The 16,911-nt window shown below is 37.3% G+C and overlaps 1 protein-coding gene across 3 annotated transcripts in view; it reads right to left on the bottom strand.

The window, feature by feature from the left end:
- The window catches only part of GKAP1 (G kinase anchoring protein 1), an 82,041-nt gene that overhangs the window by 36,171 nt on the left and 28,959 nt on the right, over nt 1–16,911 (bottom strand). For all 3 annotated transcript variants that reach the window (XM_055122670.1, XM_055122681.1, XM_055122674.1), the window contains exons 4-6: nt 16,654–16,731; nt 14,953–15,076; nt 9,099–9,121 (exon numbers count right to left, since the gene is read on the bottom strand). In XM_055122670.1, the coding sequence (XP_054978645.1) occupies nt 9,099–9,121; nt 14,953–15,076; nt 16,654–16,731 (225 nt within the window). The remainder of the gene's footprint in view (nt 1–9,098; nt 9,122–14,952; nt 15,077–16,653; nt 16,732–16,911) is intronic.

Below are 16,911 nucleotides of genomic sequence, written 5' to 3'. Positions count from 1 at the left end.
AATTAATAAGTAAAGAAAACCCCAGTAAATCAAATCAAACAAAAGAGGAGACATCAGAAAAAATGCTACATTAATTTGAAGGATCATCAGGGATTATTTTAAAAAATCTTTATACCACACAACTGGAGAATCAAAAAGAAATGGATTACACACAAACACACACACACACACACACACACACATTTTGCACTGAGCAGGTCAATTACTACTCAGGAAATAGAAATGGAACTTAAAAGTCTCCCCAAAATAAAAGCCCAGGCCCAGATGGGTTAAAGTTCTTCAAACCATTTAAAGAAGACCTATTCTCAGTTCTTTCCAGGCTTTTCTAGAAAACTGAAGAAATTGGAATCCTCCCAAACAGCTTTTATAAGGCCAATATTGCCCTGAGATCAATAGCAGAGAGAAACAGCATAAAAAGAGGAACTACAGACCTATATTCTTGATTAAGATAGATGAGAATATCCTTCACAAAATATTAGGCAACCAAATATAACAATGTATTAAAAAGATCATAAACCATAACCAAGTAAAATTAGTCCGTGGGATGCAAGAATGATTTAATATATGCAAGAAATATAACATACCACATTAATATAAGGAAAAAATTTAATTATATGATTTTATTCATCTAGAGAAAACATCCGACAAGATGCATCACCGATTCATGATAAAAAAAATGCTCAGGGGCTGGAACAATAGCACAGCAGGTAGGGCGTTTGCCTTGCACGTTGCTGACCCGGGTTCAATTCCCAGCATCCCATATGGTCCCCTGAGCACCGCCAGGGGTAATTCCTGAGTGCAGAGCCATGAGTAACCTCTGTGCATCGCTGGGTGTGACTCATAAAAATAAATAAATAAAAGCTCAATAAAATGGGGGTTGAAGGAACTTTATTCAATAGAATTAAAATCATTTATCACAAGCCCAAAGCAAATATCATATTCAATGGTTAAAAACTGAAAGCCTCCCTCTAGGATGAGGCACAAGACAAGATTGCCCACTCTCACCATTTCTATAAATATAATATCAAATCCTCTGCCATAGAAATTAGGCAAGAATGAGATAATAAGGGCATCCAGATTGGAAAAGAAATAGTCAAATTCTCACTGTTTGCAGGTAACAAGATATTATACTTACACAATCCAAAAGACCCCACAAAGAAGCTTCTAGAAGAAACAGAATTGTAAAATGGCAGGCTACAAAATTAATGTGTAGAAATACATACGGTTTTCATATACAAATGATAAAATGTAAAGAAAGAATTTTTTAAAAATTTCATTGACACTCCGCCCAGATAAGATCCGGAGCTGCCACACGTGAAACGGACCCTCTGCTCCTAAAGACAATGATCTGCGAGGTCTTCATTTTGGCACCCAGAGCGGCTTCTTACAGAAATGCATCTAGACTGTAGGATAATATAGCCTCTGGTAGTTTAGGTTTATTGGGTTACTCCCACCACAGTGCTCCCATTCCTCTGTGCTTTTTTTCTTAATGTTCAGTTGACTTATATATATATTGTTTTTCTCTTCTCCTTGAGTCCTTTGGATAGTTTATTCAAAGCTATGTCCTTTTTGTATAGACACAAGAAGACAATTTTATGCTTTTGTAACTTGAGATTTAATTGGCCTCGAATATTATTCCCTCCCGGGCATCTGCTTTCTTGACTTAAGCCTCAGTTGCCCTCAGTTCCTAACACCCCAAAGTAGGGTCCCCAACGTGGGACGGGAAGGATCCAGGGCAAGCGGTGAGTTATGTATGTACTACCCTGACATCAAGATGGGCCTGGCCAAAGTTCTAATTCTTAACTAAGTTAAGAGCTTGATCATAGACAAATGCTGTCATGATCCAAAAGTAATGACGAGACTAGGACCCTGCTAGGGATAGGAAAGACTGATCTGGCCTGAGCACTGTAGTCTGAGATTGCGATGGCCCCAGGAGAGCAATTCTATAAGCTTTAATGCATCTCTTATTGTGTCCATACAAAATGATTAATATTATGAATGCTTATATGTTTGCTGGATGAGGAGAGGAGAAACACACTCATGGGACTCCGCCCTTGGGTCGATCCTCCTGCTGAAAGAGAATTAAGTCCTAGGAGAAGCATCCCCTGAGGGAAAGGAACCTTACCCTATTGATTGTGACCACACCTATGTGTACGCCCCAACCCCCTCATGCTGGGGGGATTTAACTAGGCTGTAAGAGTGGGTTGGGGGCCAGATCCAGAGATCCAGAGAGAGATCCAGAGCCAGGAGAGAAGCAGAGAGAGAGAACAAAATAAACTGATGGAGCAACCAGTTTGGACTTCTTCCTTCCGTCACCTGCCCTTGACCGACAGCACACACAGTGGTTCCAGGGCACCGAACGCAGGCGGTGAGACAGAGCCACCCGAAGAGCCCGCGGGTGCACACACCCGTTCGGTGTGCTTTAGTTTTTTACACTAGACTGTGAACTGAGCTAAAATATCAGAAATCCAAAACCGCGCAGCCGCGACAGTTTTTCTAATGAGCTGATGCCTTTTCAGCAGGCCTGATTGTTGGGGGAAAATTCCAAACAATAATAGTGAGTTCTCTATTGAAATATTGAATGTATTCAAAGTATAGAGAGAATAAAGTGAAGATCATTAGCTACTTAGGTGGGGGTGGGTGGGAGGGGGTATATTGGGGTTCTTGGTGGTGGAACATGTGCACTGGTGAAGGGATGGGGGGTTAATCATTATATAACTGAGACTTAAACCTGAAAGCTTTGTATTTTTTCCACGGTGATTCAATAAAATAAAAACTTAAAAAAAAATTTCATTGACAATTGTGCTTCAGAAAATCAAGGACCTGAGAATTGGCTAACAAAAGTGGTAAAAGACTTATTCAAAGAAAATCATAAATCACTACTAAAGGAAAAAAAAGAGAGCATAAGGAAATGGAAAAACATCCCCTGTTCATGGGTTGGAAATCTTAATATTATGGAAATGGAAATTTTTCCCAAAGCATTATACAGATTCAATGCAGTCTCTATTTTAAAAAAAAAACAAACAAACAAACTCATGACATTTTAAAAAGACAGATTAAACACTGTTAAAATTTATATGGGGTCATACAATGCTCCCTCCCCTCATATAGCCAAAGCAATCCTAAGGGAAAAGATGGGAGGCTTCTCTTTCCCTAATTTGAAACTACACTATGAAGCTGTGGTAATGAAAACAGTGTGGTAGTAGAGTAAGAACAGACTTGAGATCACTGAAATAGAATTCAAAGTCTACAGAATTCAAAGTCTAGAGACAAATCCTCATATACATGGACAATTTGTCTTTGATAAAGGAACAAAAGTTTGTTTCATAAAAGCTGAAGAAAAGATGTGAAGTGGAGCAAGAAAAAAACCTCTTCAACAAATGGTGTGGGGAAAACTACGTGGTCACATGCAAAGAAAAAAAAAAGAATTCATACCCCTTCCTAACACCATGCTCAAAAGTCAAATCAAAATCAGTTAAAAATCTCAGTATGAGATTGAATCCCTAGAGTATTCTGAAGAAAACAAGTAGAACACATAATGACAATGAATCTAGAGATATCTTCATGATTCAAAGGCACTAAGTAAACTGAAGAGAAGATAAACAAAAGGTACTACATCACACTAAGAAGCTTCTGCACTCCAAAGCTTGAAGAACAGATGACAGAATACAAAGATAATACAAAGACGATGGAAAATAATTTTCCATTACTTTTCTGATAAAGATTGATATTCAAGATTGGTAAAGCTTTACAAGAGTAAAAAAACAACCCCAGGAAAAAGCTGAGATGAACAGAAACTTCCTCAAAGAAGACATACAGATGGCCAACAGTATACAAAAAAATGTTTTGTATACATTTGCATCAGGGAAATGCACATAAAAACAACAAATCCAACAAATGGGTTTGTAGTTTATATCTGCAAATAATATCTTATTTTTCAAATAAGCCCCAAACCAGTGAGACTGACACAAATAAAGAACAAAAATAACCAATGATTGAATGGGTATGGAGAAAAAAGGTTGATCGTGATTGGGCTTCAGTCATACAATGTTCCAACACTCAATCCTTCTCTTTCACTGCTAGTGGGAATGTCAACCGGACTGGTCTAGCCATTGGGGAAAACTATATGAATTCTTCTCAAAAAACAGGAAATTAAAGCTTCCATAAGAATCCAGCTTTTTGTCATCTACTCCAAAGCCCCAAATCTTTTTTTTTTAATGTGGGAGTACTGCTATTTATTCAGTTATTAATTAAGCTGATTGAATTGGGCATGAACTCCACACTACTCTTTTTAAAAAGTTTTTTAATTGAATACCCATGAGATAGATTACAAAACTGTTCATAATTGGGTTTCAGTCATACAATGATCTAGCACCACTGATGCCTCCACCAGTGTACATTTCTCACCACCAATGTCCCCTGTTTTCCTCCCACCATCCCCCCAACACCCCACCCGCAGCCTCCCTCTAAGGGAAGCACTTTCCTTCTTGCTCTCTCTCTCCTCTTCCTTTTATGCAGTATGGTTTGCAATACAGGTGCTAAGAGGTCATGGTGCTTGTTCGGGGCATTCAGTATTTTAACTTTTAAATTGGGTGGCAGCTTTGGGGTGTGGATGTGACTCCTGAGGTTTCCGGAAGGGGGGTGAGGGGCGGTAGCCCATCTCAACCCCGAGAAAATCTCTCACAAGCCTGCATGCTAGAATTTTCAGCAGATTATGTCTCGGTGAGATCCGTCGTTAGACACTGGAGTCAGGCCGGGGGTATGGCAGCTATTTTGGATTGTGGGAGCAAGTGACTGCTGGGGGCCTCTGCTTGCTCTGCTTTTCCCCCATCTGTTCAGCCATGCACAGGTCTGAGATTAATTGTGGCTTTTAATCTCTTTTGAGATTTACTTATGGGTCTCTGAAATAAGGCTAATAAATGAGCTTGTATAGCTGAGCTGGAGGTTGGTTGTGGGCATGGCTCCCACATATCCTGGCCGTTTAATTTCTTGGTAAACCTGGCCCCAAGTTGTTGGGGTCCAGCCAAAGGCACAACTGCAATTTTGGGCTATCAGGAAGCTTGAAGGCACCATCAGGCTGCTTATGCACTCGCCCTGCAGGTACAGGATGACCTGATGGCGGCACCATACCCCAGTAAGGTCCTAAATCTTGATTCATAAAAAGCCATTTGCATTTCTGTTCATTGTAGCACTATTCACAATAGCCAAAATCTGAAAACAATCCAAGCGTCCAAGAACAACTGAGTTGATAAAGAAACTACAGTACATATATGTAACGGAATACTACTTGGCTGTAAAAGTGTGGTGAAAAGGAACTCTCACCCACTGTGGTGGGAATATTGTCTGGTACAATCCCCATGGAAAACAGTATGGAGAGTTCTCAGTAAATTTGGACTTGAATTGCCATATAACCCAGCAGTTCCACTTTTGGACATAAGTCCCTGAACTGAGGTTTTCAAAGGTTATGTTAGGTGGGCCAGGTATATAGAGCAGTAGGAAAAATGCATTCCTCACATCTTGTATGTATGAGATCCAATCCTGGCATGAATGCATGTACACTCAAACACAAAAAAAGGAAAAAAAAAAGAAGGGAAAAAGACATGTTTGAAGCCTCAACTCTACTATTCATTCTGTCTTGTCTTGGAATACCCTTGACTATGCTATTAGGTTAGGGACAACACTGGGAACTGGTACTGTAGTACTAGGTATTTCATTGCTTCCATCCTCTAATTTGTATTCTAATTGCTTCCAAGTGAAAGGAACTACAACAAATTAGAAAAAATAAATGAGATTTTTCATTATTAAGATTACTGAAATAATGAAATCATCTACCTATAATCAAGACATATGGAAAGAAAAAAAAGGAGAACAATACAATTAAGCTGAGAATGAAGTTAACTAGCAGAATATAAAAGCTTTCATATAATCTTCATGACCCAACAATAAAAAGCTTCTTAAACTCTTATCTGTAAATATCTGACGTGATAACATTTGAGAGGATGGCTATGAAGCATATTGTTCACAATGGGTGTCAGAATTTTAGAGAACCAAGAAGAAAATTACTTGGCATAATCCAAGTGATCTTTAATATACATACTATATTGAAGATAAAAAGTATTGGATCAGTGATTGAGCTCTTTACTTTTTTCAGACTGCTCTGAACTCTCTAAATTTTTTTCTGAATTCCTAAAGCAAGAATCAACGTAACTACTGCAGCATGCAAATATTCAAGTTCCACAAAGTAATGCAACTTTATATACAGCTATCAAGTATCAAAGGATAATGTTAATTACAAACTCTTTTCACTGATTATTTGGGGGCTGGGGGACAGGCACACCCAGTGGTGCTCAGAGGAACACCCAGACCTGGAGATCAAGCCTGGATCTTGGGCATGCAAAGCTTAGGCTCAGCCAGTTGACATCTCTGATCAATTTCTTAAAATAGTTATGCAGAAAATATAATTAGATTAGGTTTAAAATGTGAAGATTTGGGGCTGGAGCGATAGCACAGTGGGTAGGGCATTTGCCTTGCACGAGGCCAACCCACGTTTGATTCCCAGCATCCCATATGGTCCCTTGAGCACCACCGGGGGAATTCCTGAGTGCAGAGCCAGGAGTGACCACTGTACATTGCTGGGGTGTGACCCAAAAGGCAAAATAAATAAATAGATAGATAGATAGATAGATAGATAGATAGATAGATAGATAGATAGATAGATAGATAGATAAATAAAATTCGAAGATTTCTGGGGCTGCAGAGATAGTACAATGGGTAAGGCAATTGCTTGTATGCCATGGGCAAACCTGGGTTTGATCCATGGCACCTCATTTTGTCCCCTGAGCCTTTCAGAAGGGATTCCTGAGCACAGAGCCAGGAATAAGCCATGAGCACAGCCGGGTGTGGCCCTCAAAACCAAAAAGTGCAAACATGCACTAATCATTAGAATTATTCCAATTTTGATACACATCAAATTATTTAATAGAAGATAAGGAGCACAACTTGAATGAAATGAAAGATAAAACACATGTGACATCATATTTCTATGCTTGTTTACATACAATTCAGGTAAAACAGACAGATGTGATCTGGTTTGAGTCCTTCTTCGAAATTTGAAATGAGGAAAAAACAAAAAAATTTTGTAAAAATTATGTCTCGTTCTTTACCAGATACTGGTTGTCTTGATCCCTGACCACTTACTCAGTATGACCCCTACAACAATAGTGTTGGACAACAGAAAAAACGTGATAATTGGCAAATGGTGAAATGAAAGACACTAATTCAACCTTAAACCATGTAATTCTCCATGTACCACCCCATCAGGAGCAATCTTGGTGACCCCTAAGAGCCACCAGGCCAAAGAGCACAGGGTCAGGCCTGCAAAGTAGGGCTAATCATTCTTGGAGTGGCTCTGGGCTACCAAAGCACTGCAGGATGTGGCCTCTAAGAAAGGAAAATATCAACCCTGTACCTGCACTGAAGTGAAATCAGGAACATTACTGTTAAAAATATTAAATTAATAAAAGGAATGATTATGATATATGCAAAATAGAAAGTTATAAATTTTCCAGATTACCTGAAAAATCAAAGGAACTCAACATTTTTATTAGTGTTATACTCAATAGTTATAGAAATTCCACAGCAGAATCATCATCTAAAGATTTTAGAGGCTGTACTAGTCTTAAAACAAAAAAAAACAGGGCTGGAGTGATAGCACAGCGGGTAGGGTGTTTGCCTTGCACGCGGCTGACCCGGGTTCGAATCCCAGCATCCCATATGGTCCCCTGAGCACCGTCAGAAGTAATTCCTGAGTGCAGAGCCAGGAGTAACCCCTGTGCATCACTGGGTGTGACCCAAAAAGAAAAAAAAATAATTCTAGGCAGAAAGAAGAATAGATAGCACAGTGGGTAGGGCGTTTGCCTTGCACGTGGCCGACCCAGGTTCAATTCCTCTGTCCCTCTCGGAGAGCCTGGCAAGCTACTGGGAGTATCTCGCCCACACAGCAGAGCCTGGCAAGCTGCCCGTGGCATATTCGATATGCCAAAAACAGTAACAACGTCTTACAATGGAGACATTACTGGTGCCCACTGGAGCAAATCAATGAGCAATGGGATGACAGTGATACAGTGATACAGATAATTCTAGGAAATTATATGTAGGTTACACTATCTTCTAATTAATGGCTTGAGGAATATAATGATAAGGTCAATAATATGCATAGATATATATTACAGCTTTTTTCATAGTATTTCTAAAATTCCTAAGTATCTTTAAAATTTGTTTAAATTCAGATTCTGTGTCTTTTCAGTGCTGTTAATAATGGTTTCTCATGCACATGATTCAAATACTATAACCAATACAAGGGTACTACCTTCCTCCCCCAAGGACCCCAGTGTTCCTCACTTTCAAACCCCCAACTCAACTGTGTAGATCAGCTTTCCTACTGTGTTCCCTTCAGCCCTTTCTTGCTACCTCACTGTGTATCTTAAAGCCACAAATATGAGATCATTCTGCATCTATCCCTTTCTGCCTGACTTCATTCAGCACATTATACTCTAATTCCATCCATGTTGCTGCAAAGGGCATGATTTTGTTCCTTCTTAGAATTGCATAGTATTCCATTGTGTACATATCCACAACTTCTAAACCCATTCATCTGTATTTGGGCAGTTGGGTTGTTTCCATATCTAGGGTACTATACTGAGTAAGGTGATGGACATAGTTTGGTGTTGCTGGGTAACATGGTAGTTCAATCAAAATTCCTAAATATTTAAGTCATGGTTTCGTGACATTTTTAATAAAGTATGCACGTGGAGTGTTATATCCCTTTCCCTTAAAGATTTAAATTTATATACTGTAACCTTCTAACTCATACACAAACAAATTAGGATGTTAAAGCCAAATGACAGTGCACTTCATGCACAAAACATTTCACTGTACTGCCACCCTTTTATTGTCGGAGTCGTGATCAAGTACATTCATGGTAAGCCCATGGGTTATCCCCCTTAAATGGCTACGGTTTCAAAAATTGTTTATTGCTAAGCATGAAAATATTATTTTAAAAATCATTTCCAGAATAAAATGGTTACAAAACCACTTACCTCATTCTTTTTACTAATGTGATCTGTGAATGAAAAAAAGAAAGTGAACTTCATTGGAGGAAATGAACATTTAAATATGTAAAATATTTGAACAAAGTAATTGAAAATATTTTTAAATTATAATAAGAATTATAAAAACCATTTGTGGGTTCTTTAGGACTCCTAAAATTTAGTTTTCTATGGCTAAAATGCTAGAATTTATAATACAATTATCCATTTTCTCAGTTTAGAGAACTAGATCTTATAGTTTAGTAAATTTCACTCAGACCAAAGAGTATTATTAAATTTTAAACACTTGGATTGCACAAGAGATCTTTTTAATTTTATATAATATGGTGGGGAAGGAAATAAATATGAAATTTTTATTATGAGAGGGTACTATAAAATATGTACAACCCACTGCCTTTGTAGAATAAAGTAAGAGGTATAAAAACCCTAAAAATTACTGTGGACTTATAAAGTGACTTAAAAAAAAGAAAAATTAAATATAAATTAAATTAACATTATCATTTCTGAAAAGGGATTATGGAATGGGAGAAAGACAAAGGGAATCCAGAGAGACATTAGGTTTAAAGTACAAATAGAGACTGTATTCATATTTAAATTGATTATCAGAGGAACAAGGTAGGAATATCTAATCTCACTATTATTATTCAACATAATATTGAAATACAAACTAGCTACAGCAAGTAAGCAAGAAAAAGCATTTGAACTAAAAAAAAAGCTAACCTATCACTTTTTCCAGACTTCATGATAATATACATAGTAAATCCTAAAGACACTAGCAAACACTTTTAAAAACAACAAGCCAATATTGTAAAGCTGAAGGCCACATAATCAATAGATAAAAGTATGCTACATTTCTATGTGAAAACAACAAACTAGAAGAGAAAGAAGTCAGAAGGGCAATCCCAAACTAGAGAAAGAAATAGCTTGAAGGGCTTAAGTACATGCTTTGCAAACCAGTGGCCAGGATTTAATATCCAACACTGCCTGGTCCCCCCAAATAACACCTCCTGGAGTGACAGTGGAGCACTACACCAGAGTAGCCCCTGAAAATAGCTGGATGTGGCCCCCAAACCAAAGCCAACACCAAAAAAATAATCTCACCTCCATCATCAAGAAAACATCAAGAACAAAGGAATCAACTTAACAAAGGAGGTGAAAGTCTCCTGATACATCAAAAACTATGTGACTATTAAAAGAAATGAGTATTAAAAAGCACAAGGAAATGGAAAAACAGTCCATGTTTAAGGATTGGGAGAACTGGCACTATGAAAATTAACTTACCCAAAGCCTTATAATCCAATGTAATGCAATCCCTATCAAAATCCGAATGGCAGGGCCAGAGAGATAACGTGGGTAAGAAGCTGATCCGGGTTTGATCCCAAGTATCCACTATGTCCCCAGAACCCCAGCAAAGTCATTCCTTGAGCAGAGAGCCAGGAGTAAGCCCTCAGCATTGATGGGTGTGGCCTCCCAAAACAAACAAACAAAAATCCCAAAAGCATTCTTCAAAGATATAGAACAAATGGCCAAAATTTTTATAAAACAAACAAACAAAAAAACTCTCCAGAGTCAAAGAAATTCTGAGAAAAAAAATACAATCATTGTGCTTTTCTGATTTTTTATAAACTACAACAATCAAAATTAAATCAAACTTTTGAACCAATGGAATAAAATCAAGAGTCTAAAAGTAAACCTTTATATTTATGGAGAATTTAGGAGTTAAGTGCATTAAATAAAGGAAAGCCTATTCAACAAGTGGTGCTAGAGAAACTGATCAACTGCAGAAGAAAGGAAGGGAAGAAGGGCGGGAGGGTGCAGGGAGGGAGGGAGGAAGGTGGGAACCAGACGCCTAGATTTTTGAATATCAGAAAGTTAATTCAAAATAGTTAAAGACCATATTAAATCCGAACCCATAAAATAAACTGAAGAAACCACAGGGAGAATTCTCCATGACACTTTGAGGGATCTTCAATGATTTGACTCCACGGGCAACGAAAACAAAAGCAAACACAAACAAATGGAACTACTTTAAACTAAAAAGTCTGCAGTAGAAAAGAAACTATGGTTAAGACAGGAACACTCAAATGGGAGAAAACACACACACCCTACATCTGACAAGGGCTAATATTTAAGACATATAAAGTACTCACAAAACTCAGTAACAACACAGAAATGGGTTAGGAAGTTGAATAGATACTTCCTCATAGAGGACATACAGATGGCCAAGACATATGAAAAAGTATTCATCATCACTGTTAGGGAACGCAAATCAAAGCAACACATCACCTCACACCAGTAAGAATGGCCCACTTCAAAGAGTCCAGAAACAACCAGTGTTGATGGGGATGTAGTGAAAAAGGAACACCTTAGTCAATGTTGGTGGCTTTGTCGTCTGCTTCAGCCTCTATGGAAATACTGTGGGTATCTCTCAAAAACTTAAAAACAAATACCATTTGATCCAGCAATTCCAGTCCTTGACATCCATTCCAAGAACACAAGAACATGAATCTGAAAAGGTATGTGTATACCTATATTCATTAGAGTGCTATTACAATAGCTAAAATACAGAAAAAAAAACAAATGATAGATGAGCAGATAACGAAACTGTGGTATAAAAACCCAATTTAAGATCAAACCTTATGTTTTGCTACAACCTGAATGGAACTGGAGGATATCATGTTAAGCGAAATGTCAGAGGAAGACACATGCCAGATGATTCCACTCATATGTGGGGTGCAAATAAACAATGCAATATAAAATGTTCAATGAAAACCAACCCTTAGACTGACAACAGAACTGAGGCTAACAAATAGGGTGGTGAGGGTGGTGTGGGAAGAATGAGGTGGGCTAGAGTGATGTAAAGGCACTAATGGTGGGTTTTAGCAACTAGATGGCGATGGGATGCTCTAGTTAAACATAAACATCAAAACATAAATACTGTTGTAAACTGTTACCTTCAAAAAAATTTCAACAATAAACTAATCATCAGAATATCTAACATCTTCTCTAACATTTAAGAATATTTCCTTGTGCACAGCAGAAATCTTCCATTTTCAAATACTAAAATTAATTTAACAGACTAACTTTTTAATAGCTGAAAAACTATCTAACATATCCATTGATTAGGACAGAACCCATAAACATAGTAAATGTTAAAATCATTATTTCAGATAAAATTTTGGTAGGTTAGAGTCATCCTTCTATCAAGTTTATACTGAGAATGCATTATCAATGCCAGAAATCAAGAAAGAATCACAGGGACTGGCGCGATAGCACAGCGGGTAGGGCGTTTGCCTTGCATGCGGCCAACCCGGGTTCAATTCCCAGCATCCCATATGGTCCCCTGAGCACCGCCAGGGGTGATTCCTGAGTGCAGAGCCAGGGAGTAACCTCTGAGCATTGCCGGGTGTGACCCAAAAAGTAAAAAAAAAAAAAAAAAAAAAAAAAAAGAAAGAATCACAACATATTAATGACAGTCTGTAATGATTGTGTAGCTTCTCTTTAACAGTTTCCTACTGAGGTCTTTCTCAGTTTATCTAATAATTTTGCACAATACTTAATAAAAATATGGAAAATAAATGAATTTTTAAAGCATTATCTTGTGTTTATACATACACATTTTTTAAGTTTTTGGGTCACACTCAGTGATGCTCAAGGGTCACTCCTGGCTCTGTACTCAGGAATTACTCCTGGCAGTAATTGTGTGCCATATGGGATGCTGGGGCTTGAACCTGGGTCAGGCAAGTGCCTTACCTCCAGCCCCAGTTTGATGCATATTTTTAATTTTGGTGTTAGAAATAAAGATTTCTAACACCAGAAATTTTGTTTTAGTAAACATCAGTGTTTTTAAACTCCCAAATCATGCAAATCAGAGACACAGTTTAAAGGAAAAACTTTCCTATTCTAAAATATATTCTAATTGTTATGTAGTCATATCCAGCAGTGCTCAGGAACCTAAGATCACTGTCTAGGGGCATTTGGGTGCCCCAACCCACCTGGTGTTGAGTACACAGGGGGAGCCAGGTAGTACCAGTGATCCAACTCAGAGCCTAGAAGGTGGAAGTCACCTGCTCTACCATTTGACTCACATCCCAGTCCCTCCTAATTTTGAATGGGAAGAAACTTAATTCCAAATATATTCCTAATTTCAGAGACAAAACTGTTCTCTAAAATTTTCTAAATTTTTTAATTTTTGGAGGGCATCTTAAATAGGAACCAGATATATTGCCAGTAACGATGCTATTAGATAAAACTGTCTATATGAATCAACCTACAAGTATGGCAAAAGAATGTTACTTAAACATAATACATCATTATGGTATACAAATACAATGGACTATTGTGGTATAGTAATATTCTAGACCTGTGCTGTCTACCTAGCCACCTGTGGACACTGTGCATTTAAAATATGGCTAATATAACAGAGCAATTTTTATTTTAGCTCATTTTCAAGTATTTAAAGTTGCTTCACATGAATAGTGGCTGTCATAGTATGCAGCGCAGATTTATAATTTATACCACCTTCCACATCAAAAATAATGTGCTTGTGATATGCCTTCAAAGTTTGGTGGTAAAATTTCTATGTGTATCCTCTGATTTATTAAAATACATATTGTACTATCTAGTATCAACTATGTCAAAGTTGACCAATAATACATAAAAATCTGAAGACTATTTCTGACCTAGTATAAGCTGAGGACAATCATATGTATAAAAAGTTTTAAAACTAATGTTAATTTTTTGCATATGATCTATTGATGCCATCCAACATGTCTGACTGTTGGAGGAAAGCCTCCAAATAATGATAGTGAACTCCTGTTGAAAATTGAATGTAATCCAAGTAAGGAAAGAGTAAAGTGAAAATTGTCTGCCACACAGGGAGAGGGGGAGTGGGAGGGGGGTATGCGGGGGTTTTCGGTGATGGACCAAATATGAAAAGTCTGTAACTGTATCTCACAGTGATTCAATAAAAAATAATTAAAAAACTAATGTTAATTTTCATTATTAGTGCGTTTTAGAAAAGGCACAAATTCAGAAATACAAAAAGGTAAGTTTCTACTGGAAATTTTTTTTTTTTTTTGCTTTTTGGGTCATACCCACCGATGCTCAGGGGTTCCTTCTGGTTCTGCACTCAGGAACTACTTCTGTAGGTGCATGGGGGGACCATAATGAGATGCTGGGGATTGAACCTGGGTTGGGCATGTGCAAGCAATAGTACCCACTGTACTATTGTTCCGGCCCCTCTTACTGAAATTTTAATGGCTAATTTAAAATTACTTTAACACAAACAATTTTTTCTAAATAGACTTAATTCTAAATTTTTTAAATATTTTAAGTAATGTGGACTGGAGCAATAGCACAGCGGGTAGGGCGTCTGCCTTGCACGCAGCTGACCCGGGTTTGCTTCCTCCATCCCTCTCAGAGAGCCCGCAAGCTACCAAGAGTATCCTGCCCGCATGGCAGAGCCTGGCAAGCTCCCTGTGGCGTATTCGATATGCCAGACACAGTAACAAGTCTCACAAAATGGAGACGTTACTGGTGACCACAGTGCTACAGTGCTTTAAGTAACATACACACAAACTAATTTGTATTTACTTAAAAATTAGAAAGGTACTTACAATTTAAGTATACAAAGAATTAAAATATTTTCCTAGGGTCAGAGAGATAGAGTAGGAGTTAAGCTTGTCTTCCATGCAGACAACTCTAGTTACAACCCTAGGAACCATGCCTGGAGTGATCCCTGAGCACAGAAGAGGAAGAAGCCCTGAGCACTGCCGGATCTGGCCACAAAACAAAAAACAAAACAAAACAAAACTTTTCTAGCATATTAGATTTTTAAAATTACCTTCAGATTGAAAATCTTTTAGAGGTACTGTGAGAGGTTTGTCTTTCCCCTGTTGATTCTTTCTTTTATCTTTCTTATTCATAACTTTTGACTGAGCTGAAGTAGTTTCAGGATTTTCATACTCCTAAAAAGAATAATAATTAAGATGAGTACAACCAATTGCTTGATTGATAAACTTCTCAGTTATTTTTTAAAGACAAGGACATAAAACTCAAAACTAAAGTTATGTAAATTATATTAAAGGATGCCTATTTATTTATATATCCAATTTCTTATCTCAAACAAAACATTTAATGACAATAACTATACCTGGGTCTGTCTCTCCCCCTTCCGCATTAATTTCAAGACCAAAGTTAGTACAACAGTCCATAGCCAAGTTCTTTCCCCTTGCATCTGTTCTTTAAAATTAAGATCAAACTCCTCTTAAAAACCAAATCCAACAGCCATTAGTTTTTCAAACATTTTTGGATGTCTCAATATACTTCTGATTACTCTTGTCTCCTTCAGTGCTTTCTCTTTTCCCAATTCTCTTCTTTAAAAAAATGCTTAATATTAGTTTTTAATATTAAAACTATTATGCATCCCATTATAGTCCCCCAAGCACCGCCAGGAGTAATACCTGAGTGCAGAATCAGGAGTAACCCCTGAAGCATCGCTAAGTGTGACCCAAAAAGAAAAAAATTTTTTTTTTCAATAAGAACTTACCTTTTTGTATTTCTGAATTTTTGCCTTTTCTAAAATTCACTAATAATGAAAATTAACATTAGTTTTAAAGAAGTTTTTGCTATTATCATGAATATTTTATATTAACACTTCAGGTTTTGAGAGACAGTAGAATATGTGAACTAAAAGTTGATGATTTGATGTTTTAAGAAATTTTTCAGAGAGCACATGCGCAGAGAAAAGTGTCTGCCACAGAGGCAGCTGGGAGGTTGTGGGGCATGGGAGGAAAATTGGGTACATTGGTGGTGGGAAATATACACTGGTGAAGGGACAGTGTTGATAATTCTATGACTGAAACCCAATCATGAGCAACTTTGTAACTGTGTATCTCACTGTTATTCTCTTTTAACAAAATGAAAAAAAAATTTAAACTTTAAAAATAAAAATAGTATGGTGGGTAAAAATTTTTTTTCCAAGTTGAAGAGAGGAAAAAGCTCTTATTATATAATTTAAATAAACACAAACTATAAACTTCAAAATTTACATAAGTATGGGTGCATGGGCACCCTTCAAAGACTCTCTATTGGAGAGACAGTAGGGCAGATCAGGCTCTTGCCTTACATGCGGCCAACCTGGACTCAATCCCCAGAACCACATGTGCCACATACAGTCTTGGGAAACCACCACGTGTGATCCCTGAGCACAGCCCAGCAGTAATCCTGGGCACCACTGGTATGGTCTAAAACCAAAGCAAAACAAAGAGTTTGTAAGAAATGTTTTTGCTACTTGAAGAGAAAGATGAAACTTAGTAAAGTGAACTTGATTCCAAATTTGCTACTTTTACTTTCCAAATCCCTGAATAATTCCGAATAACTTATCTTTATTGTTACTTATCCATTTAGAAACAAAGATGACAGAAAACACAGAAACAGGATTTTCAGGTTACTCTAAAAAGAGGTAATGATGAATGAAAAGGTAGTCTTAGCTTTTGATCAATTCAAATTTCCAAAATATCTATATCAATAAATCAGTAAATACCTTTTTGTGTTCTTCATATTCTAATTTACTTAGCAATAATGCCTTCTCAAGATCTGCTTCAAACATTTCAGATGTAAGCTAAAAAAGAAACATTTCAAAATAAACAGATCATAGCATTATACCACATTAGCAAAATATTCATGACAAGAAAAGAAACAGTTAAAAAGTATCTGAGCAATCAGTCGTGGGGCATAGTCTTTGCATGTGTAAAGTCAGAGACTCAACACCTGGCACTGCAAAAAAAAAAAGTATGTTTTA

Source organism: Sorex araneus, chromosome 1 (assembly GCF_027595985.1).
Source record: "Sorex araneus isolate mSorAra2 chromosome 1, mSorAra2.pri, whole genome shotgun sequence".
Lineage (NCBI taxonomy): Eukaryota > Metazoa > Chordata > Mammalia > Eulipotyphla > Soricidae > Sorex > Sorex araneus.
Note: the sequence above shows the minus strand (reverse complement) of the source record. Positions and strands in the feature narration are given on the sequence as shown.